This window comes from Choloepus didactylus, chromosome 1, assembly GCF_015220235.1.
Source record: "Choloepus didactylus isolate mChoDid1 chromosome 1, mChoDid1.pri, whole genome shotgun sequence".
In the NCBI taxonomy this organism is placed as follows: domain Eukaryota; kingdom Metazoa; phylum Chordata; class Mammalia; order Pilosa; family Megalonychidae; genus Choloepus; species Choloepus didactylus.
Window position 1 is genome coordinate 201,686,033 of NC_051307.1, and position 24,434 is coordinate 201,710,466.

General features: G+C 40.2%; 1 protein-coding gene across 1 annotated transcript in view; it reads right to left on the reverse strand.

Annotated features, from left to right (window-relative positions):
* Nucleotides 1–3,520: 3,520 nt before the first annotated feature.
* Nucleotides 3,521–24,434, reverse strand: part of PRKAR2A (protein kinase cAMP-dependent type II regulatory subunit alpha) — a 103,838-nt gene continuing 82,924 nt past the window's right edge. Inside the window, exons 9-11 of the mRNA XM_037850474.1 lie at nt 9,676–9,741; nt 7,675–7,816; nt 3,521–7,407 (exon numbers count right to left, since the gene is read on the reverse strand). Of these exons, the coding sequence (XP_037706402.1) occupies nt 7,274–7,407; nt 7,675–7,816; nt 9,676–9,741 (342 nt within the window). The 3' untranslated portion in view covers nt 3,521–7,273. The remainder of the gene's footprint in view (nt 7,408–7,674; nt 7,817–9,675; nt 9,742–24,434) is intronic.

The following is a 24,434-nucleotide window of genomic DNA, read 5'->3' on the forward strand; positions in this document are numbered from 1 at the left end:
ATATGCCCTTTATCGTTTTGAGGAAGTTTCCTTCTATTCTTATTTTTCAAAGTATTTTTATTAAGAAAGGATGATGGATTTTGTCAGATGCTTTTGCTGCATCAATTGATATGATCATGTCATTTTCCCCCTTCGATTTGTTAATGTGACATATTACATTAATTGATTTGCTTGTGTTAAACCATTCTTGCATAACTGGAATACAACCCATTTGATCATGGTGTAATTCTTTTAATGTGCTGTAGATTTGATTTGCTGTTGAGGGTTTTTGAATCTATATTCAATAGAGACATTGGTCTGTAATTTTCTTTTCCTGTAGTTTCTTTACCTGGTTTTGGTATTAGGGTGATGTTATGGTCATAGAATGAGTTAGGTAGTGTTCCCTCCTGTTCAATTTTTTTGAAGTGTGAGCAGGAATGGTTTTAATTCTTCTTGGAATGACTGGTAGAATTCCCCAGTAAAGCAATCTGGTCCTGGGATTTTCTTTTTTGGGAGGCTTCTGATGACTGATTCAATCTCTTTACTTGTGATTGGTTTGTCGAAGTCTTCTATTTCTTCTAGAGACATTGTAGGTTGTTTGTGTTTCTAGGAAATTGTTCATTTAATCTAAGTGGTATAATTAGTTGATACACAGATGTTCATAGTATCCTCTTATGATCCTTTTTTTTAATAATCTCTGTGGGGTCAGTGGTAATGTCCTCCCCCACCACCACCACCCTCATTTCTAATTTTATTTGCGTCTTCCCTCTTTTTTTTCTGTCAATTTAGCTAAGGTTTGCCAATTTGATTGATCTAAAAGAATCAACTTTTGGTTTTATTGATTCTATTGTTTTTTGTTCTCAATTTCATTTACTTCTGCTTTTTGTTATTTCTTTCTTTCTGCTTGCTTTAGAATGTTTTTGTTCCTTTTCTAGTTCCTCCAGATGTGCAGTTAGTCTTTGATTTTAGCTCTTTCTTCCTTTTTAATGTAAGCATTTAGGGCTATAAATTTCCTTATTAGCACTGCCTTCACTGCATCCCATAAGGTTTGACGTTGTTCCTTAAGCATTTTTGAGATCATTTTTTTAAAAGGTTTGTTTGGTATATCTACATTCTCATCTCTGTTGGTGTTTTCTGGATTTTTGTCCTCTTCCTTTGGATGGGCCATAATTTCTTGTTTCTTTGTCTCATATTTCTTTTGTTGCACAATGTACGTTTTAATATTTTTTGGCTTTTGTGTATCTTCTTTGGAGATGTCTGTTCAAATCTTTAGCCCACTTTTAAATAAAGTTGTTTGTCTTCTTGTCAAGTTGAAGGATTTCTTTATATATTCTAGATACCAATCCTTTAGCAGATATGTGGTTTCCAAATTTTTTCTCCCATTATATAGGTGGTTGTTTTACTTTCATGATAAGTCCTTTGAGGAACAAAAGTGTTTAGTTTTGGTGAGGTATCAGTTATCTATTTTTTTCTTTTGTTGCTTGTGCTTTGGGTGTATAGTCTAAGAAACCATTGCCTAACACAAGGTCCTGAAGATGCTTCTCATGTTTCTTCTAGGAGTTTGATAGTTCTGGCTCCTATAATAAGGTCTTTGTTCCTTTTTGAATTGATATTTCTTCATGGTGTAAGGAAGGGATGGACCCAGAGACAAGAAGACCACAGGGATTTGGTTGGTACCAACTGTTTCATCTGCTCAAGAGTTGACTGGAATAACCATTCTGCTGCCAGAATGGCCTGACTGGTGAAGAGTCGAGTCCTGCTGGTTTCCCTGGTATTTGGAATAGCTCCCAGCTCCCCTCTGGTATCATGTTCCAATCCAGCCAGTCACCTGAGTTTGGTCTCCAGAAAGACTGGCCACTGCCTGACTCTGTGTACTAAAAAACAGGTCAGGAAACTGATTTCGAAGAAAAGAAGTGCCCATGGGATCAAGGATTCTGGTTGAGAAGAAATGAAAGGGATAGAAATGTCACAGAAAAGGAACCTTCAGAAAAATTCTGACTCTTAGCACCTGTCATCACAGAAGGCAGCCCAGGCCAAAAAGGTATCTCTGGCCAACTTGCTTCATGTTTAGGATGACTAGCATGAAAATGACAATCTCTGAGGAGTCCTTATCTGAGGGGAGTGTTCCTTCAAATCTTAAATGTTGCCCTTCTCCTTCCACAACTCCTCCAGGATGCCTTTGTGAGCAACAGCAATAAGAGACATTGCATGCTGTTGTGTCCAGACCACTTACTTAACGAAGAGACAGTGGCAGCCCAGAGTGAAGAGCATGATCATGGGCAACAGTAGGCATTGGGAGCACAGTCATGCTTGAAATGGGAGTCTGGAGCTGCTCAGTCCAGAAACTTGGAAAATAAGTTCTATTAGCACTTGAGGAAAGGCCCAGGAACCCCCCAGCAGACCTCAGCACCACTATTGTCATGAGGATCCTGGGATTTAAACAGTGTCAGGAATGCTCGCAGCTGATCAGCAGGGCTTGTTCAATGAATGAGCTGAGTCAGATCCATAGAAATTCTGGCTTTCTAATTTAAAACTTGGATAATACTCACTTGAAATTCACAGTTGATTACTATGTTCCTGGTCAAAACTCTGCAATTTATCTGCATATACAAAAGCAATCAAGTAACAGTAGGTAACCCTGGCCATCATCTGTGATTGGGCATTTGTATGTAGAAAGGATGGGTAAAGGAAGGCAAAATTCATACTTAACATGATGCCTTGTGAAATGACCCCAATCTCATTTACCACATTATGAGTAATACTGCTTTAAATCTGTAGTTATAAAATTAAATGACTCATCAAGATCACTGAGGATATATGCAGGTAACTTTGATAAGATTAATTTCTAGCTTTTTATTAAAACATACTGATACAGAAAGCAAAATACTCATGTAATGTTCCCTCTTCAAGGTTAAGACTGTGGAATATACGGTCTTGATACTGTCCTGGAATTTCTTGAGTAACTATTCATAGCAACATTACCACCAAAACCACACACAAAAAAATGAATCACATTCTATTTTTAAAGCCTTGAAACACGACTGATATGGCTTTGACTAAGTTCAACAACCAGTTTCTTGGACTCCAGATGGGTATTTTGTATGGTCACACCACTTGGCCCTTTTGTAAAGGCAGGTGTTTCTGCCAAGATAAGAGTGAGATAACTCTGGGGTCATAGTTTTGCAGAACAAGTTTCCTTTGTCCTTCTGGAAAGAAACTTCAGGCAGAATAGACTAGCAGAGCATTCTTATTGGTTGTGGTTATAGCCATGTTACAGAGAAGGAAATAATATAAGTAATTCTGTCAGACAGGAGATGTTTTCTACTGGGCCTCCTTGGTGAATATAGCTTCCCTGGCAAGGGGTATATTAGATGCCCGTGCATGTCATCCCCAGAAACTTGAATATCATGTCCTTGCCTCCTCCCTACTTTTCAGGGGCTCATAACCCAATCCCAACAGATTTTCTGCCAGATGAGTATTGTGATGGCCTGGAGCTCTGAAATGAGAGGATAGACACATGACACAAGGCTGCACCAGAAAGTCAGACATGATTTGTCAGCCTTTATTAACTAAGAGTGAAGCCGAGCCCTAGAGTTTCCTTTTAAAAAACCAACCTTGTTTATGGCAAACAATGATTCAATTCTTAATGACTTTTAATTATATGTTCAATACTACAGAGCAAGAATTGATCACTTTCTAATCACTTATCCTTCTGAGATTAAAATACAAGTGTAAAATGGGTTTAAATAAGATTCCCCCCAATGATTTAAAAAATAATTCCAATTGAAAAACATTTCAAACACTATGCGTTGAACTTAGGACCAAAGAAGACCTTAAAACATTTTTACCTTTGAGGTAGCACAATAATGCTGAATTAGAATTTTTTCTTATTACAATGAACTTAAGAAAACACAATGAAGAATCTACGATTTGTTCAAGGTGGGCTAAATGGTTTTCTGTAAACCCCCCATGAAGTTAGTGACAGTTTTCTTTTTTTTTTTCTTTTTTTTTAAAGAAGTACAAAGATAGCCCTGCAGTGTGTAAAAGGAAACCCATGTGAAGGCTGCTGCCCATAAAATAGACATTAGAATCACTGAGAAATGTCAGCAGTCAAGACAGGAGGAACAAGAGGTAACTGTAGTGAAAAACCAGAACAACTTGTATCTTGGCAAGATTGGTTTACAAGTGCATGTCAAGAACAAAAATTCTAATATCAGCCAACTGAAAACAAAAATTAACAAAATGACATTCATGGGTCATTTTCTCTGTGCAAATCTGCCTTTCCATTTTTTCTGAATGAAAAGAGGGCTTTTGTACAATGTGATACGACATGAAAACCCAGGGTGCTCCTGGGTGCCAGTGGAACCTCTCACCGACTTCTCCAACATTGTGAACAGCTAACAGAGGAAGAGCATGACCTTTCTTGGCTGGAGAACCATGTCTTATTGATTCTGCTGCTGATTTCACTCATTAAGCTGCTCAAAGAAAAGCTCTAAGCTGATTTCCGAGAATCCTTAGGAAATACAACCCGAACATATATAAGAGGACTATTGACTAAGAAGGTCAAAGCAGGTGTAACCTTCCTTCAGAGAATACAATCAAGTTAAGAGAGTGAGTGGTATAAGCTGGGGGCCAGAAGGAAGGACAATACTGCAAGTTAGACCTCAAAACTCTCAGGAATATTCTCTACCATCTAAAACCAATAACAAAGTCAGAAAAGACAGCATGAGGCTCTTACCCATAGAGGAGAACAACATAAAACAATTAACAAAGGAACCTGTTCCCAAGACATGTTCCTCCTCATGAGGCTTAACCATCAGTGCGGGGCTTGCCTGACACAAGGTAGGCACCACAGTCCTGACAGGAACTTGGTCTGCCACCTTTGACTCCCCACGCTGCAAAGCACCTTGGAAAGCTGTCAGGCTCCTGGCACCCCGGTAAAGGCTGTTCCATTTCACTCACACTGGTCCTTTTAAAGTCTCCCTTTCTCAAGCTGGAACCCTATGGGCACATGCAGTGAGGGTCTAGATGCTGATCCTTATATCAATCTGTACTTAGAGCAGGAGTATTCAAACTCGACAGATCCTACTCAGCAAAACAGCAGCCATCAGTGAGTCAGTGGTGTCAAAGAGGACTTTGTGAAGGGGAAGACTAGACTGAGATGTATTAGAGGATAGAATGGGATGAGAAGGCCCATCCCTAGCAGCCTGCTGGAGTCTCTCTGGCATGGAATTCACAGCCAGCCTTCACTAACGCTGGCATGCGGGATGCAGGAGGGGTGTCTGCTCAGGGTTCAAAGGCCTCACACAGCCTGGGGCTGGACCTCTGTGTCACTCCTGAGGCCCAATGTATCTATTACTTTTGCAAGAAACAGGTATGGTTTTTTGCCTGTTAAAAGTCTAAGACCTGCTTTCTGGATTTATTTGATAATAAAACAACACTGTAGAAAAGATGAACCTTGGGAAAATGTGCGATTGTCACACAGCCTTTCCCAGAGCTAGCTGCCTGTTTGGAGCATAACCTTTCACAATTCTGAGAGCTGCAATGCCAGTTATCCAGGGCAGTCTGAAAAGAGTCCTTCCACTTTAACTTCATGGAGCACAGGAAAAAGGGAGAATTACCAAGGTTATAGTGGGTAACCCACTCTGGAAATCTCTTAGCCACACTATCCAGGCCCAAAAGCAGAGGGCTTGGATCTTGTGGACATTGGAAGGTGACTATGTGGGCTCGGTAATTATCCACAACAGGAATATTCAAGCCCCAGTAAGTAATCTCATAGGGATTTATTGAGTTATAAAAGTTAACAAGAAAAAAAAAGATATTGGAAAGGGCCTCTTAATTTAATATAAACTTGGCTATGACATTCAAATTTATCTTTTATTAAAATTTCACACTGCTCCTAGGATCCCTTGTAACGTCTAATTCTATGTCACTCTGATGAAAAATAACTTTCATTCTGAAATACAGCTAGTTAATTAAGATAATTCATCAGAATTCTACCTGATAATAGGTCAAAAAGTGTTAAATATAAGCTAAATTACCGTCCTCTGGGATCAGCAATTAGGATATCCCAACATCTCAAAAAAGGCTTTTCATTTTAGAAAAGCTTTTGTAGTAATTCTGTGAAACTGAGAATGCTTGCAAATTTTTGAAAACTAACAAAGATCTTTGGGATGAATGCTGAGTCAGTTGACAAACTCCACATGTATGAATATGTCTGAGGGGAATTCCCTAAGTAGAGCTAACAAAACCAGCTTCTTCCTCTTTAACGAGTTTAAAAATTGGTGGTACAACAGCAAAGCAATGCAACAACTATGGAGTAGCAAAAAAGGGCTCTCTCTGTAGCACAATCTCTTGTCGGTACACTGCCATCAGCTGACAGGGACCACCGGAAGCAAGGGATGGCAAGAGTTGCCTAGGAAAGTATTTGGGTCAGATAAAGTGATGGTATTGCCAAACCCTGACTCTTTATAAAAGGACAATTAATTCAGGCAAACTGCACAGAGGTTAAAAAACAAAACGAAACAAAATCTACTAAAAAAAATAAAATGCAAAACCCACAACCCAGAAAAACCTTCCCTGGCTCTCTGCTACTTGTAAAATATGCAGAACCCAAATTTTCTGCTCTGACATAGGTTCCACTGATGGGTCAGTTTGCTCTGGGTGTTGACCTGCTGGGCCCTGGGCAGGGCCTCTCCCTAAGCTTCTTTGTGGGCTTGGAGAGAGCTGCAATGTGTGCAGCAGACAGCACAATGCCACAGGACCACAGCCCTCCATCACATCTGCCATCATTTCCCATTGTAAAAACCAAAGGCTACAATTGTGAACAAAGGTGGACTTTCTCAAAGGAGAAATGAGGAGTTTCCTCCCTTCAGAAAAGCTGGGGAAGGATATCTACAGTTACACAACAAATTTCTGCAGACCCTGTGGTAACTTCCAAAAGCATAGCAGCAAGAGAGGGAAAGGAGGATGGTTACACTTTGGACTTTGTATCAGGCACTTAAACTGTTGGAGAGACATGCCATTTTGAACCAAAGATGTAGAAATTGAGTTGGAGTTAATCATTACAAGTGGTCTAATCATGGACTTTCAGAAGCAAACTGGGGGCATGGGTTGAACCTTTGCCCATCCTTCAGTGCTGACTTTCAAGTAATCTAAATGCCCACAGCCATAGCTGTGGCAGTGGCGGTGGCAACAGCAGGAACTGTTCTGTTGTGTTTGTTTTCCAGGTGTGTTCTGTGGCTGACCAGAAGGTTTTGGTGTCACACTGAGAAGACTCTGTGGTGTGGCACACCTACTGCCCGGGGTCGATCAGATCCATGCTGGAGCCAAACAATTTCACCAGCTGTTCCTCATAATGAGAGATGTTCCTCTTCATGATGTCCATGCAGGGCCCCAGCAACCTCTCAAACGCTTGTACATCCATAACTGCCATGTGAAAAAGAGATGACAGAATGAATTCTCTACACTAATGACTCAAGTCATTTCCCTCGCACAAACCTTTCTTAAATACATCCACTCATGTTACAGGAGATTAGACGTTGGAAAAAGAATACATTCACCCATCTCTGACTGATCACACAAACTGTCCAGGTCTAGATGTGAGAGCTGGCAGAGTAAGTCAAAGCTTGCAGACAGGAAAAAATACTGCATGCTAGGAAAAAAAAGTATTAATGCACAAAGAATTTTTCTTACCTAAGCATTTCACATCTCCAACTGCATAAGCTGAAGCAGCTCTGGGTTTGTTGGTGACCAGTGCAAGCTCTCCAAAATATTGCCCCTTATGGCAGCGGGCGATCTCGACCTCCTGATTCCCACCATCCTTGTTTGCTTTAGTCTACAGCAGGCAGAGAACATGACCCAAGATGACTCCAGAATCTCACACTTGCATTCCCTTCCCAATACCTTCTCAGCACACCCAAACATTACTGAGAAATTCACCTTGCAGAGACTTTGTACCCTTTAAACTGCATGGGCTAATCTCAGAGATCTGGTTTAATCAGAGGAGCTGGCTTTTACCTGGGACTTTATCCTAGTCCTCACATCTTTCAGGTAATAACAAAATATTAAGAGGTGAGGTACAGATCATTTTCTTCGCAAGATTTTATGTATACAAAACCCTCCTCTTGGGGGATGCTGAGCTCTGAGACACAGGGGAAAAGACAAGGTGTTTTGCTAATTCTTTCTAAACAGTCAAGCTTCTCTTAGGTAGTAAGTGACAATCCTGGGCTGTGACTGGTCTGAGACAGAGCCTTTCTTGGGTAACACTTTATAGTCACAAATTTTCTTTTTAAATACTATCCGCATCTTTCCTTGCTAATTTAGTTAGTGGTTCCCCTGCCTCCATATTTTTTAGATGAGTAATTTTTTTTAATAATATTCGACCCTGAAATTTGATGGTTTAAAGCTGAATTAAGAAACCAATTTTGCTTATCAAATTACTGGAAATAATGTAATATATAGTACTACTTAATATCTGGAGTTTGCTTTTTTATTTTTATTTTTTTTTTAACAAATCTACCTGCTATACAAAGCTCAACTAAAATTTATGCAAAAACTATTTATAATTTATTAATAGGAATAATTCTTGGTCTCCAAGCACCACTCTATATTATGGACAGATAGATACTATTTGTATTTTCTTTTTGGAGGCTAATTAAAAATAAATAAATAAAAGTGCTATACTAGTTTACATGGCTCCACCATTCCTCCTTCTATACTTCTGTCCTAACCTTTTATGTTCTGTTCAGTGCAGCTGGTCCGCCCCATCAGAGCGAATGCACTCTTTCCAATTTCTGTAGCATTCTCTGAGACTGTAGACATTTTCCTGCCCACTTAGTTGCTTCTCTAGAGCAGCACTTATCACTTTCTCTTGCACACCAACCCTGTGGAGGTTTGTAACAATGCAGATTCTGACCCAGCAGGTCTAGGGCACAGTCCAAGGCTCAGCAATGCTGACAAACTCCTCAAATACTGAGATGCTGCTGGTCCTTTGCACCCAGCACCATGCTGTGATCACAGCAGGTATCAATAAATAGTTGAAAAATGTACGAACATAGATCATAGTCCAAAAATCATAAGTAAAAGAACACAGAAGTTTCAAACTGTTGATCTGAAACAAAATCTAGTTTTCATTAGGAATCAAGCTATCTTACAGCTACAATAATCATATTTCTCTTTCTCCATACTTAGTAACTTTTACTACATATTTTCTACAAAAAGTTCCAAAATAAGTTGATGTAAGTTAGTATTATATATAGCTCACTATTTTAACAAATTCTATATTCCCCAAAATAATTTTAAACATGAAAATCTGATGATAATGGATTTACTGGTAAGAATCACTCCTTCCAACACTAGGACATGAGTCTTCTAGGTCCCTCTATCTAACAAACGGCCATAAAAATAAATGTCCCAGAAACCTCCCCTGGTAGTGATCTGGAAAGGAGGCTTCATTTCATATTCACTGGCCACTGTATTTTCTTATTATATATAATTTTCCCATATTCTATTAGGCAGTTTATTTTTTTCTTCTTGATTTGGGTCTTTGTCAGTCACACACTTCACATACCAATGACAATTTTGGAACACCAAACACACTTCACATTATTTAAAGTAAACAGCTTCTTCTTGTGTGTACACCTGGCATCTGGATCTTTGCTGGTGAAACTCACAGCATATCACACATAAACTTACCTTGCTTTTAATCAAGATGCTCACTTCGCCGGACTCTATGATGTAAAAGCTATCAGCCTTATCACCCTGAAAGGGGAGAGGAGGTGAGATCAGAGCCATACATGTGTAATGAAGAGGGACCCAGAAAAATACTGTCTTCTTATTTCCTGGGCTCTGATGTGAATTTACATTCTAACTCTACAAATGAATTGACTTGCTTAACAAATCCAGAAGAAAATGAGAGGATCCTGATCACTAGGGATGTTAGCCAAATTAAACTGACATGCATTTTCCACCTCCTTACATGGAATATTCACATTTATCTCCATGAATGTGCCCAGGCTGCCAAGTGTACAGAGCATCACTATTCAAGACAGTAGCCAAGACTCTGCTGCAGACAGTGTCAAGGTGACTTCTGCCTGCCCCTGGGGTATGGGGATCAGGGTCAAACTTGATCATCAAGTGCAGCCCTTGAGGGGACAGTGTGGATCAGGAGAGGACAGTGTGGATCAGCAGTGTGGATCATCTGCTATGGTGAGGGAGGTGCTTTGATATGGGTTCATGCCACCTTTATGAGCCTCAAGTTTTTCTTGTTTGTTTTGATTTTAAAACACCTGACTGAACCAGTCATTCAGGTAATTCAGCAAATTCAACACTGCCAGGCACAGTTATAATAAGCACGAGAGATACATCACTGGACAAAACAAACATCCCTGCCCTTACAGAACTTAACTTCTAGCAGTATAAACAAACTATAAATAGCCAACATAATAAGAAAATAAATTTTACTGTTGTGCAAAAAGGTGATAAGTGCTATAGGAAAAAAAAAAATAGAGCAGGGAATGGGCAATGTGGAATCCAGGGTTCTGGGGGAGAGGATGGCTATAGTATACAACAGCGTTTCACTGAGAAGGGGAGATTTGAGCAAAGACTGAAAGGAAGTGAGAGAATTAGGCAAGTAGATATGGGAGAAGGTTTTAGGCATGCTTCAGTCTCCAATCCCTCACTCTTCTGAAGCAATGACAATCTATATTGGGTAATTTAATACTAATCATGTGCTCTCATTCTGTGTGAGTCTTATGTTTCTAGTGAAGTTCTAGTTTTTTTCTGAGCATGGATAAGATTTTCTGACCTTCAACCACCACACAGAGCGCCAAGTGAGCACCATACACAGCTGAAGGTAATGATCTTGAGTTAATCCCATCCTAGGTCACCACATACTGATCACTGCCCCAAGTGAGGAGAAGCCACCAGTTTACTGAGGGAAGTCTGTGCTATGTTAAGTAGGTACCCTAAACCCAGCAGAGCCAAATAAGTTCTAGCACTACAGAAACAGCTGCATCACATGGGTTGATGAAGAAAAGGAAGCCATGAAGGAAACTAATAAAGAGCAAGAGGAAGAGTCACCAGGAGGGAGAGGTGTTTTTAGGTCTAAGGAGAGAGTTTTAGAAAGGGAGATGTGGTCACCAGTGCTCAGTGCCACTAGTAAGTCAAGAGTAATAAAGACCCAAATATGTGGAAATATATCAGTGACAAAGAAAAGGGTGTTTTAGGAGGTGGTGAGTGATAGGAAAGATCTGAAGAGGTGGCAGTGGTGAAGGACAAGGTCTGGGGCCTTCCTTTTGTTTAGATACATGTATAACATCCACAATTTACTAAGCTCAAATTTCAAGGCTACAGCTTGATACATTTTTACTTATGTATTTGCCCCTTGTAACTACCACCTAGATTAAAAGGGAAAACACTAATAGCCTCCAGAAGGTTCTCTCTTGCCCTTTCTCAGATAAAACCATCCCCCACCCCCGACTTCCTATGCGATAACCACATTCTTATTTCTATCCTCACAGACTAGTTAGGCTGTTCATTAACGTCAGATAAATGGAATCCTACAGTACATTCTCTTTTGTGTATCGTTTCCTCAATCCACATTATTAGATCACACTTTGAAAGTGCCTGGCTGCGAAAGGAAATAGAAAGGGTAGTAGCTAGAGTAGAATCAAAGTGAAGTGAGAGAGTGTGTATGTTTGGAGGACAGGAGAGACTTGGGCATGTATACAGGATGAGAAGAAAGAGCAAGATGAACAAAGGAGCTCAAATAGAATAGAAACTGCTAACATTGCTGTGTGCTCAACTCCCAGCAAGCACTCTGGTAAGCACTTTATGTGCATTGCTTCATACAATCACAAAAGAAGTCTAATAACATTTGTACTATTCCCTGCCCCATTTTACAGAGGAGTTTCCTCAGAAGCTCAGAGGATAAATAACTTTGCTGTAGGAGGTAATGGGAATATCTAGTAGATTCAGGGTTGAGAAGAGAGAAGTCTTGTTTGTGATAGCTAAAACCCAGAAAAACCTCAAATGTTTATCATCAGTGGAAAAGTAAATAGTTTATATTCATATACTGGAATACTACACAGCAACGAAAAGGAACAAAATATAGCAGCACAAAACACTGTGGCAAACTGCTGAGCAAAAGAAGCAAGACACAAATAAAAGAATACATACACTGTAATTCCAATTATAGAAATGAAAAAACAAACAACTAAGAGTTGGACATATTGTTTAGGATGTAGACATAAGTGGTAAAAACTATAAAGAAAAGCAAATACCTTACTACCAGAAGTCAGGATAGTGGTTGGCTCTATCAGCAACCACTGGAAGGGGCTATAATTGTGAAGGAACTCATACCGGGCTGGTAGTGAGGGTGGTGGTGGCTTCTGACATGAAAATATTCTTGCATTAAATATTAAATAAAGTATTTCTTGACCTACATGGTAATCAAGAACAGACGCTCTCTTTATAATTATTTGCAAAACTGTGTCTTTATTATGCAGTTTTCTCTGTGCACATTTCACAATTTAAAAAGGTTTTATAAAGGGCCTAAACAGATTATTAACTGTTATGTTTTTATTTGGATATTCTGGCCTTCCAACTTTCAAACCCTCTGGCCTTTCTAGGTCTCCATTCTGAGTTCTGAAGCTTGAGAGGGTTGCTGCTGTCTTCCCCCTCTCTTTTCAGAAGCATTTTTCTTTTCAGAGCCCCCTGCCCCCATGTGCCCCATGCACCTGGCAAGTGCCTGGACCACAGATGGCTCTTGGAATGCTTCCCTGGCCCTCTTCCTCTGTGAGGAAGAGCTCCTCCACACTTACGTTCCCAGGACCCAACATGCATCTTGGAACACAGCAGGAGTGCAAAGTGGACCTTCACAGTGGGCTTCTCTAACTGCAATGTACCATCTTGGTGAGTTATTAAACATTATTATGAAATGTTTCAGAAATTACAAAATGTTGAATGATAAATTCTATGAAACACTTTACCAAGTTTAAAAAATAAAATATACAAATAAGTTGAAGCCACCCCCTTGTCATTGTCCCTGGTCATATTCCCATTCTTCTCCTACCAGAGGAAACCAGTCTCCTGAACTTGGTATTTATTTTATTCCTATGCATTTACTTTTACTTTTATAATACACAAAACTAGGATTTTTTGCATGTTTAAACTACAAATGCTCTCACACTGCCTTGTATTCCTTACTACCTCATTGTCTATTATGTTTTGAGATCCATCCAGGTTGCTCCTTGTTACTCTCATTCACTTATATTCACTGCTCCAAATATCATTATTTATCCATTGTTCTGTTGATCAATACTTACACTGTTTCTGATTTTTTGCTATCACAAACAATACTTCTTTGAATATTTTTGCACAAGCCTTTTTGTATGTATGTCTAAGGGTATAAAGGAAAGAAACTCCTAGGTTATGGAATAAACTCAACTTTACAGGATACAGTCAAATTTCTCTCCAAAGTGGTTCAGCTAAACTATTCTCCTATTAACAGTGAATAAAAGTTCCTGTTACATCACTTGAAACTGTCAGATTCCCAATTTATTGCCAAGCTAATGGGTATGAAAATGGTTCCTCATGGTGGATTTTAGTTTGCATTTCCTTGATTACTTACAGAAGCTGAAGCAAATTTATTTTTCAATGATGCTAGAACTATGCTTTGAAAATAACATTTTCATCATATTATTCTCCCTCCCAAAACCTCTGAAAGAGCTTCCCCAATTTTTCTGCTAAGTATTTTTAATGCAAGGGCATTACCACACTTTGGAATGTCTAGAGCAGTGGTTCTTAAACTTCAGCAAATATCAAAATCACCTAGAGGTCTTGTTGATAATGAAAACCAGACAAAGACACCATATGATAAAAGAAAATTACAAACCAATAATCCTCATGAACAGACACAAAAATCCTTAACAAAATTTTAGCAAATCTAATCCAGTAATATACAAAAAGGAGACTAGTTCATGGGCAAGTGGGGTTCATCCCAGGATGCAGTGCCGGTTTAGCATTCTAAAATCAATTATTGAGGAGAACCCAAGATGGCGGCTATGTAAGACAGGGCAAAAAAACACCTCCATGAAAAATACTAGATAAAAGCCAGAAAGTGACCCAGAACACCAGTTCCAGCTATGCACCAGCCGGACAAGGTCTGCTAAACCCACAGGGACCGTGTATTTGGTGAAACCGGGAGTCTGCATTCTGAAACGAGTGAGTGAGCCGGCTGAAAGTCCGGTGGCTGTGCTGCGGTGTGGGGAAACCATGGGTTGGCGTTTGGAAATGGACTAGTTCTTTTTTAAACAAAACAAAACAAAACAAAACAAAAACCTGGGACTGACAGTGGATGCAACGCTAAGAACCGCACAGTAAAGCACGGCAAGAGCAGGCTGTCCCAACGCCTCAGTGTCTGGCGTGCAGGATAGCCCTTCCTACACCCACTGCTGATTGTCTCGGGGCCAGGGGAGCAGAGGGGAGCCAAAAGGAGAAAGAAACTGTGTCCCTTGCAACCATCTCCCCGGCAGTCTTGGGATGCTCCTACCCGGGGCTGGACCCATAGCCCAGAGCCGCGCCAAGGGTCCCAGTGTGGCGGGGAGTGGTTCCCGCAGCACCGCACACACACCACAATATCGGCCATGGACAGTGGCCTTTAGGGCACCCACAGATAATTGTCCCGGAGCTGGGAAGGCAGAGCTGTGCGAAAAGGGGGAAATTAACACTTCCCATTCAACCATCTTTAAAGCAGGCTGGGAATGCCCCTGCATGGCCTGGTGGCCCAGGGCTTCCCTTGAGGGCCAGCGTGAACTTGTGATGTGGCATAGCCTTCCCTCGGCAGAGGTCCTGGAAGAGCACGGCTGAGAAGGGGGGCCCACTTGGAAATCCCAGGGACCCTATGCCAGTGCCAGGGACTTGTGGGTCAGTGGCAGAGACAATCTGTGGTGGGACTGAGGTGAAGGCTTAGACTCTAGCAACAGCCTTAAATCTCCGGGAACACCTAGGAGGTTTGATTATTAAAGCTGCCCTGCCTCCCTAACTGCTTAGACACACATCCCACGTTCAGGGTAGACAGCCCCAACAACACACCCAAACTTGATGCACCAACTGAACCCCACAAGAATCAGATCCCCACACAACACAAAGACAAAGTTGGGGAGAACTGACTTGAGGGGAATAGGTGACTCGCGGATGCCATCTGCTGGTTAGTTAGAGAAAGTGTACGCCACCAAGCTGTAGATCTGACAAATTAGAGACTGGTATTTTGTAGACCCTGAAAGAACCCTATCAAGTAAAGCAAATGCCAAGAGGCCAAAACCAACAGAAAATCTTAAAGCATATGATAAAACCAGACGATATGGAGAACCCAAACCCAAACAGCCAAATCAGAAGATCAGAAGACACACGGCACTTGGCGCAATTAATCAAAGATCTAAAAGAAAACAATGAGAGCATGGCACAGGATATAAAGAACATGAAGAAGAGCATGGCACAGGATATAAAAGACGTAAAGAGAGGCGGAGCAAGATGGCGGACTGGTGAGCTGTATGTTTTAGTTACTCCTCCAGGAAAGTAGGTAGAAAGCTAGGAACTGTGTGGACTGGACACCACAGAGCAATCTGACTTTGGGCATACTTCATACAACACTCACGAAAACGTGGAACTGCTGAGATCAGCGAAATCTGTAAGTTTTTGCGGCCAGGGGACCTGCGCCCCTCCCTGCCAGGCTCAGTCCCGGGGGAGGAGGGGCTGTCAGCTCCGGGAAGGAGAAGGGAGAACTGCAGTGGCAGCCCTTATCGGAAACTCATTGTACGGATTCAAACTCCAACCATAGATAGACTGAGACCAGACACCAGAGAACCTGAGAGCAGCCAGCCCAGCAGAGAGGAGACAGGCATAGAGAAAAAAAAAAACAACACGAAAAACTCCAAAATAAAAGTGGAGGATTTTTGGAGTTCTGGTGAACATAGAAAGAGGAAGGGCAGAGTTCAGGCCCTGAGGCGCATATGCAAATCCCGAAGAAAAGCTGATCTCTCTGCCCTGTGGACCCTTCCTTAATGGCCCTGGTTGCTTCGTCTCTTTGCATTTCAATAACCCATTAGATCTCTGAGGAGGGCCCTTTTTTTTTTTTTTTTTTAAATCCTTTTTTCTTTTTCTAAAACAATTACTCTAAGAAGCCCAATACAGAAAGCTTCAAAGACTTGCAATTTGGGCAGGTCAAGTCAAGAGCAGAACTAGGAGAGCTCTGAGACAAAACGCAATAATCCAGTGGCTGAGAAAATTCACTAAACACCACAACTTCCCAAGAAAAGGGGGGTGTCCGCTCACAGCCATCATCCTGGTGGACAGGAAACACTCCTGCCCATCGCCAGCCCCATAGCCCAGAATTGCCCCAGACAACCCAGTGTGACGGAAGTGCTTCAAATAACAGGCACACACCACAAAACTGGGCGTGGACATTAGCCTTCCCTGCAACCTCAGCTGATTGTCCCAGAGTTGGGAAGGTAGAGCAGTGTGAATTAACAAAGCCCCATTCAGCCATCATTTCAGCAGACTGGGAGCCTCCCTACACAGCCCAGCAGCCCAGAACCACCCTGGGGGGACGGCACTCACCTGTGACATAGCACAGTCATCCCTCAACAGAGGACCCGGGGTGCACAGCCTGGAAGAGGGGCCCACTTGCAAGTCTCAGGAGCCATACACCAATACCAAGGACTTGTGGGTCAGTGGCAGAGACAAACTGTGGCAGGACTGAACTGAAGGATTAGACTATTGCAGCAGCTTTAAAACTCTAGGATCATCAGGGAGATTTGATTGTTAGGGCCACCCCCCCTCCCTGACTGCCCAGAAACACGCCCCATATACAGGGCAGGCAACACCAACTACACACGCAAGCTTGGTACACCAATTGAACCCCACAAGACTCACTCCCCCACTCACCAAAAAGGCTAAGCAGGGGAGAACTGGCTTGTGGAGAACAGGTGGCTCGTGGACGCCACCTGCTGGTTAGTTAGAGAAAGTGTACTCCATGAAGCTGTAGATCTGATAAATTAGAGATAAGGACTTCAATTGGTCTACAAATCCAGAAGAACCCTATCAAGTTCAGCAAATGCCACGAGGCCAAAAACAAACAGAAAATTATAAAGCATATGAAAAAACCAGACGATATGGATAACCCAAGCCCAAGCACCCAAATCAAAAGATCAGAAGAGACACAGCACCTAGAGCAGCTACTCAAAGAACTAAAGATGAACACTGAGACCATAGTACGGGATACAAAGGAAATCAAGAAGACCCTAGAAGAGCATAAAGAAGACATTGCAAGACTAAATAAAAAAATGGATGATCTTATGGAAATTAAAGAAACTGTTGACCAAATTAAAAAGATTCTGGACACTCAAAGTACAAGACTAGAGGAGGCTGAACAACGAATCAGTGACCTGGAAGATGACAGAATGGAAAATGAAAGCATAAAACAAAGAATGGGGAAAAAATTTGAAAAAATCGAAATGGACCTCAGGGATATGATAGATAATATGAAACGTCCAAATATAAGACTCATTGGTGTCCCAGAAGGGGAATAAAAGGGTAAAGGTCTAGAAAGAGTATTCAAAGAGATTGTTGGGGAAAACTTCCCAAATCTTCTAAACAACATAAATACACAAATCATAAATGCTCAGCAAACCCCAAATAGAATAAATCCAAATAAACCCACTCCGAGACATATACTGATCACACTGTCAAACACAGAAGAGAAGGAGCAAGTTCTGAAAGCAGCAAGAGAAAAGCAATTCACCACATACAAAGGAAACAGCATAAGACTAAGTAGTGACTACTCAGCAGCCACCATGGAGGTGAGAAGGCAGTGGCACAATATACTTAAAATTCTGAGTGAGAAAAATTTCCAGCCAAGAATACTTTATCCAGCAAAGCTCTCCTTCAAATTTGAGGGAGAGCTTAAATTTTTCACAGACAAACAAATGCTGAGAGAATTTGCTAACAAGAGACCTGCCCTACTGGAGATACTCAAGGGAGCCCTACAGACAGAGAAACAAAGAAAGGACAGAGAGACTTGGAGAAAGGTTCAGTACTAAAGAGATTCGATATGGGTACAATAAAGGATATTAATAGACAGAGGGGAAAAATATGACAAACATAAACCAAAGGATAAGATGGCTGATTCAAGAAATGCCTTCACGGTTATAACGTTGAATGTAAATGGATTAAACTCCCCAATTAAAAGATATAGATTCGCAGAATGGATCAAAAAAAATGAACCATCAATATGTTGCATATAAGAGACTCATCTTAGACACAGGGACACAAAGAAACTGAAAGTGAAAGGATGGAAAAAAATATTTCATGCAAGCTACAGCCAAAAAAAAGCAGGTGTAGCAATATTAATCTCAGATAAAATAGACTTCAAATGCAGGGATGTTTTGAGAGACAAAGAAGGCCACTACATACTAATAAAAGGGGCAATTCAGCAAGAAGAAATAACAATCGTAAATGTCTATGCACCCAATCAAGGTGCCACAAAATACATGAGAGAAACACTGGCAAAACTAAAGGAAGCAATTGATGTTTCCACAATAATTGTGGGAGACTTCAACACATCACTCTCTCCTATAGACAGATCAACCAGACAGAAGACCAATAAGGAAATTGAAAACCTAAACAATCTGATAAATGAATTAGATTTAACAGACATATACAGGACATTACATCCCAAATCACCAGGATACACATACTTTCCTAGTGCTCACGGAACTTTCTCCAGAATAGATCATATGCTGGGACATAAAACAAGCCTCAATAAATTTAAAAAGATTGAAATTATTCAAAGCACATTCTCTGACCACAATGGAATACAATTAGAAGTCAATAACCATCAGAGACTTAGAAAATTCACAAATACATGGAGGTTAAACAACACACTCCTAAACAATCAGTGGGTTAAAGAAGAAATAGCAAGCTAAATTGCTAAATATATAGAGACGAATGAAAATGAGAACACAACATACCAAAACCTATGGGATGCAGCAAAAGCAGTGCTAAGGGGGAAATTTATAGCACTAAACGCATATATTAAAAAGGAAGAAGGAGCCAAAATCAAAGAACTAATGGATCAACTGAAGAAGCTAGAAAATGAACAGCAAACCAATCCTAAACCAAGTAGAAGAAAAGAAATAACAAGGATTAAAGCAGAAATAAATGACATAGAGAACAAAAAAACAACAGAGGATAAATACCACCAAAAGTTGGTTCTTTGAGAAGATCGACAAGATTGACAAGCCTCTAGCTAGACTGACAAAATCAAAAAGAGAGAAGACCCATATAAACAAAATAATGAATGAAAAAGGTGACATAACTGCAGATCCTGAAGAAATTAAAAAAATTATAAGAGGATATTATGAACAACTGTATGGCAACAAACTGGATAATGTAGAAGAAATGGACAATTTCCTGGAAACATATGAACAACCTAGACTGACCAGAGAAGAAATAGAAGACCTCAACCAACCCATCACAAGCAAAGAGATCCAATCAGTCTTCAAAAATCTTCCCACAAATAAATGCCCAGGGCCAGATGGCTTCACAGGGGAATTCTACCAAACTTTCCAGAAAGAACTGACACCAATCTTACTCAAACTCTTTCAAAACATTGAAGAAAATGGAACACTACCTAACTCATTTTATGAAGCTAACATCAATCTAATACCAAAACCAGGCAAAGATGCTACAAAAAAGGAAAACTACCGGCCAATCTCCCTAATGAATATAGATGCAAAAATCCTCAACAAAATACTTGCAAATCGAATCCAAAGACACATTAAAAAAATCATACACCATGACCAAGTGGGGTTCATTCCAGGCATGCAAGGATGGTTCAACATAAGAAAATCAATCAATGTATTACAACACATTAACAAGTCAAAGGGAAAAATCAATTGATCATCTCAATAGATGCGGAAAAAGCATTTGACAAAATCCAACATCCCTTTTTGATAAAAACACTTCAAAAGGTAGGAATTGAAGGAAACTTCCTCAACATGATAAAGAGCATATATGAAAAACCCACAGCCAGCAGAGTACTCAATGGTGAGAGACTGAAAGCCTTCCCTCTAAGATCAGGAACAAGACAAGGATGCCCGCTGTCACCACTGTTATTCAACATTGTGCTGGAAGTGCTAGCCAGGGCAATCCGGCAAGACAAAGAAATAAAAGGCATCCAAATTGGAAAAGAAGAAGTAAAACTGTCATTGTTTGCAGATGATATGATTTTACATCTGGACAACCCTGAGAAATCGACGATACAGCTACTAGAGCTAATAAACAAATTTAGCAAAGTAGCGGGATACAAGATTAATGCACATAAGTCAGTAATGTTTCTACATGCTAGAAAGGAACAAACTGAAGAGACACTCAAGAAAAAGATACCATTTTCAATAGCAACTAAAAAAATCAAGTACCTAGGAAGAAACTTAACCAAAGATGTAAAAGACCTATACAAAGAAAACTACATAACTCTACTAAAAGAAATAGAAGGGGATCTTAAAAGATGGAAAAATATTCCATGTTCATGGATAGGAAGGCTAAATGTCATTAAGATGTCAATTCTACCCAAACTCATCTACAGATTCAATGCAATCCCAATCAAAATTCCAACAACCTACTTTGCAGACTTGGAAAAGCTAGTTATCAAATTTATTTGGAAACGGAAGATGCCTCGAATTGCTAAAGACACTCTAAAAAAGAAAAACCAAGTGGGAGGACTTACACTCCCTGACTTTGAAGCTTATTATAAAGCCACAGTTGCCAAAACAGCATGGTACTGGCACAAAGATAGACATATAGATCAATGGAATCGAATTGAGAATTCAGAGATAGACCCTCAGATCTATGGCCGACTGATCTCTGATAAGGCCCCCAAAGTCACTGAACTGAGTCATAATGGTCTTTTCAACAAATGGGGCTGGGAGAGTTGGATATCCATATCCAAAAGAATGAAAGAGGACCCCTACCTCACCCCCTACACAAAAATTAACTCAAAATGGACCAAAGATCTCAATATAAAAGAAAGTACCATAAAACTCCTAGAAGATAATGTAGGAAAACATCTTCAAGACTTTGTATTAGGCGGCCACTTCCTTGACTTTACACCCAAAGCACAAGCAACAAAAGAGAAAATAGATAAATGGGAACTCCTCAAGCTTAGAAGTTTCTGCACCTCAAAGGAATTTCTCAAAAAGGTAAAGAGGCAGCCAACTCAATGGGAAAAAATTTTTGGAAACCATTTATCTGACAAAAGACTGATATCTTGCATATATAAAGAAATCCTACAACTCAATGACAATAGTACAGACAGCCCAATTATAAAATGGGCAAAAGATATGAAAAGACAGTTCTCAGAAGAGAAAATACAAATGGCCAAGAAACACATGAAAAAATGTTCAGCTTCACTAGCTATTAGAGAGATGCAAATTAAGACCACAATGAGATACCATCTAACACCGGTTAGAATGGCTGCCATTAAACAAACAGGAAACTACAAATGCTGGAGGGGATGTGGAGAAATTGGGACTCTTATTCATTGTTGGTGGGAATGTATAATGGTTCAGCCACTCTGGAAGTCAGTCTGGCAGTTCCTTAGAAAACTAGATATAGAGTTACCATTCGATCCAGCGATTGCACTTCTCGGTATATACCCGGAAGATCGGAAAGCAGTGACACGAACAGATATCTGCACGCCAATGTTCATAGCAGCATTATTCACAATTGCCAAGAGATGGAAACAACCCAAATGTCCTTCAACAGATGAGTGGATAAATAAAATGTGGTATATACACACGATGGAATACTACGCGGCAGTAAGAAGGAACGATCTCGTGAAACATATGACAACATGGATGAACCTTGAAGACATAATGCTGAGCGAAATAAGCCAGGCACAAAAAGAGAAATATTATATGCTACCACTAATGTGAACTTTGAAAAATGTAAAACAAATGGTTTATAATGTAGAATGTAGGGGAACTAGCAGTAGAGAGCAATTAAGGAAGGGGGAACAATAATCCAAGGAGAACACATAAGCTATTTAATGTTCTGGGGATGCCCAGGAGTGACTATGGTCTGTTAGTTTCTGATGGATATAGTAGGAACAAGTTCACAGAAATGTTGCTATATTATGTAACTTTCTTGGGGTAAAGTAGGAACATGTTGGAAGTTAAGCAGTTATCTTAGGTTAGTTGTCTTTTTCTTACTCCCTTGTTATGGTCTCTTTGAAATGTTCTTTTATTGTATGTTTGTTTTCTTTTTAACTTTTTTTTTTCATACAGTTGATTTAAAAAAGAAGGGAAAGTTAAAAAAAAAAAAAAGAAAAACAAGGAAAAAAAAGATGTAGTGCCCCCTTGAGGAGCCTGTGGAGAATGCAGGGGTATACCCCACCTCCATGGTTGCTAACATGACCACAGACATAGGGGACTGGTGGTTTGATGGGTTGAGCCCTCTACCATAAGTTTTACGCTTGGGAAGACGGTTGCTGCAAAGGAGAGGCTAGGCCTCCCTATGGTTGTGCCTAAGAGCCTCCTCCCGAATGCCTCTTTGTTGCTCAGATGTGGCCCTCTCTCTCTGGCTAAGCCAACTTGAAAGGTGAAATCACTGCCCTCCCCCCTACGTGGGATCAGACACCCAGGGGAGTGAATCTCCCTGGCAACGTGGAATATGAGTTCCGGGGAGGAATGTAGACCCGGCATCGTGGGGTGGAGAACATCTTCTTGACCAAAAGGGGGATGTGAAAGGAAATGAAATAAGCTTCAGTGGCAGAGAGATTCCAAAAGGAGCCGAGAGGTCACTCTGGTGGGCACTCTTACACACACTTTAGACAACCCTTTTTAGGTTCTAAAGAATTGGGGTAGCTGGTGGTGGATACCTGAAACTATCAAACTACAACCCAGAACCCATGAATCTCGAAGACAGTTGTATAAAAATGTAGCTTATGAGGGGTGACAATGGGATTGGGAAAGCCATAAGGACCACACTCCACTTTGTCTAGTTTATGGATGGACGAGTAGAAAAATAGGGGAAGGAAACAAACAGACAAAGGTACCCAGTGTTCTTTTTTACTTCAATTGCTCTTTTTCACTCTAATTATTATTATGGTTATTTTTGTGTGTGTGCTAATGAAGGTGTCAGGGATTGATTTAGGTGATGAATGTACAACTATGTAATGGTACTGTAAACAATCGAAAGTATAATTTGTTTTGTATGACTGCATGGTATGTGAATATATCTCAATAAAATGAAGATAAAAAAAAAAGACGTAAAGAAGATCCTAGAAGAGCATAAAGAAGAAACTGCAAGAGTAAATAAAAAAACAGAAGATCTTATGGAAATAAAAGAAACTGTTGGCCAAATTAAAAAGACTCTGGATACTCATAATACAAGATTAGAGGAAATTGAACAACGACTCAGCATCCTTGAGGACCACAGAATGGAAAATGAAAGAACAAAAGAAAGAATGGGGAAAAAAATCGAAATGGATCTCTGGGATACAATAGATAAAATAAAACATCCATATTTAAGACTCATTGGTGTCCCAGAAGGGGAAGAGAAGGGTAAAGGTCTAGAAAGAGTATTCAAAGAAATTGTTGGGGAAAACTTCTCAAACCTTCTACACAATATGAATACACAAAGCATAAATGCCCAGCGAACTCCAAATAGAATAAACCCAAATAAACACACCCCAAGACATATTCTGATCAAACTGTCAAATACCGAAGAGAAGGAGCAAGTTCTGAAAGCAGCAAGAGAAAAGCAATTCACCACATACAAAGGAAACAACATACGACTAAGCAGTGACTACTCAACAGCCACCATGGAGGCGAGAAGGCAGTGGCATGACATATTTAAAATTCTCAGAAAAATTTCCAACCAAGAATACTTTATCCAGCAAAACTCTCCTTCAAATTTGAGGGAGAGCTTAAATTTTTCACAGACAAACAAATGCTGAGAGATTTTGCAAATAAAAGACCTGCCCTACTTCACATACTAAAGGGAGCCCTACCAACAGAGAAACAAAGAAAGGAGAGAGAGATATAGAGACTTTAAACAGACATATATAGAACCTTACATCCCAAATCACCAGGACACACATTCTTTTCTAGTGATCACGATCTTTCTCCAGAATAGACCATATACTGGAACATAAAACAAACCTCAATAAATTTAAACAAAAAAATTGAATTTATTCAAAGTAGATTCTCTGACCACAATGGAATACAAATAGAAGTCAATAACCATCAGAGACTTAGAAAATTCACAAATACCTGGAGGGTAAAAATGAGGGGGAGATGAAAACATTTCCAGATACTCAAAAGCTGAGGGACTTCATCACCAGTAGATCAGTCCTATAAGAAATGCTAAAGGGAATTGAGCAGGCGGAAAGG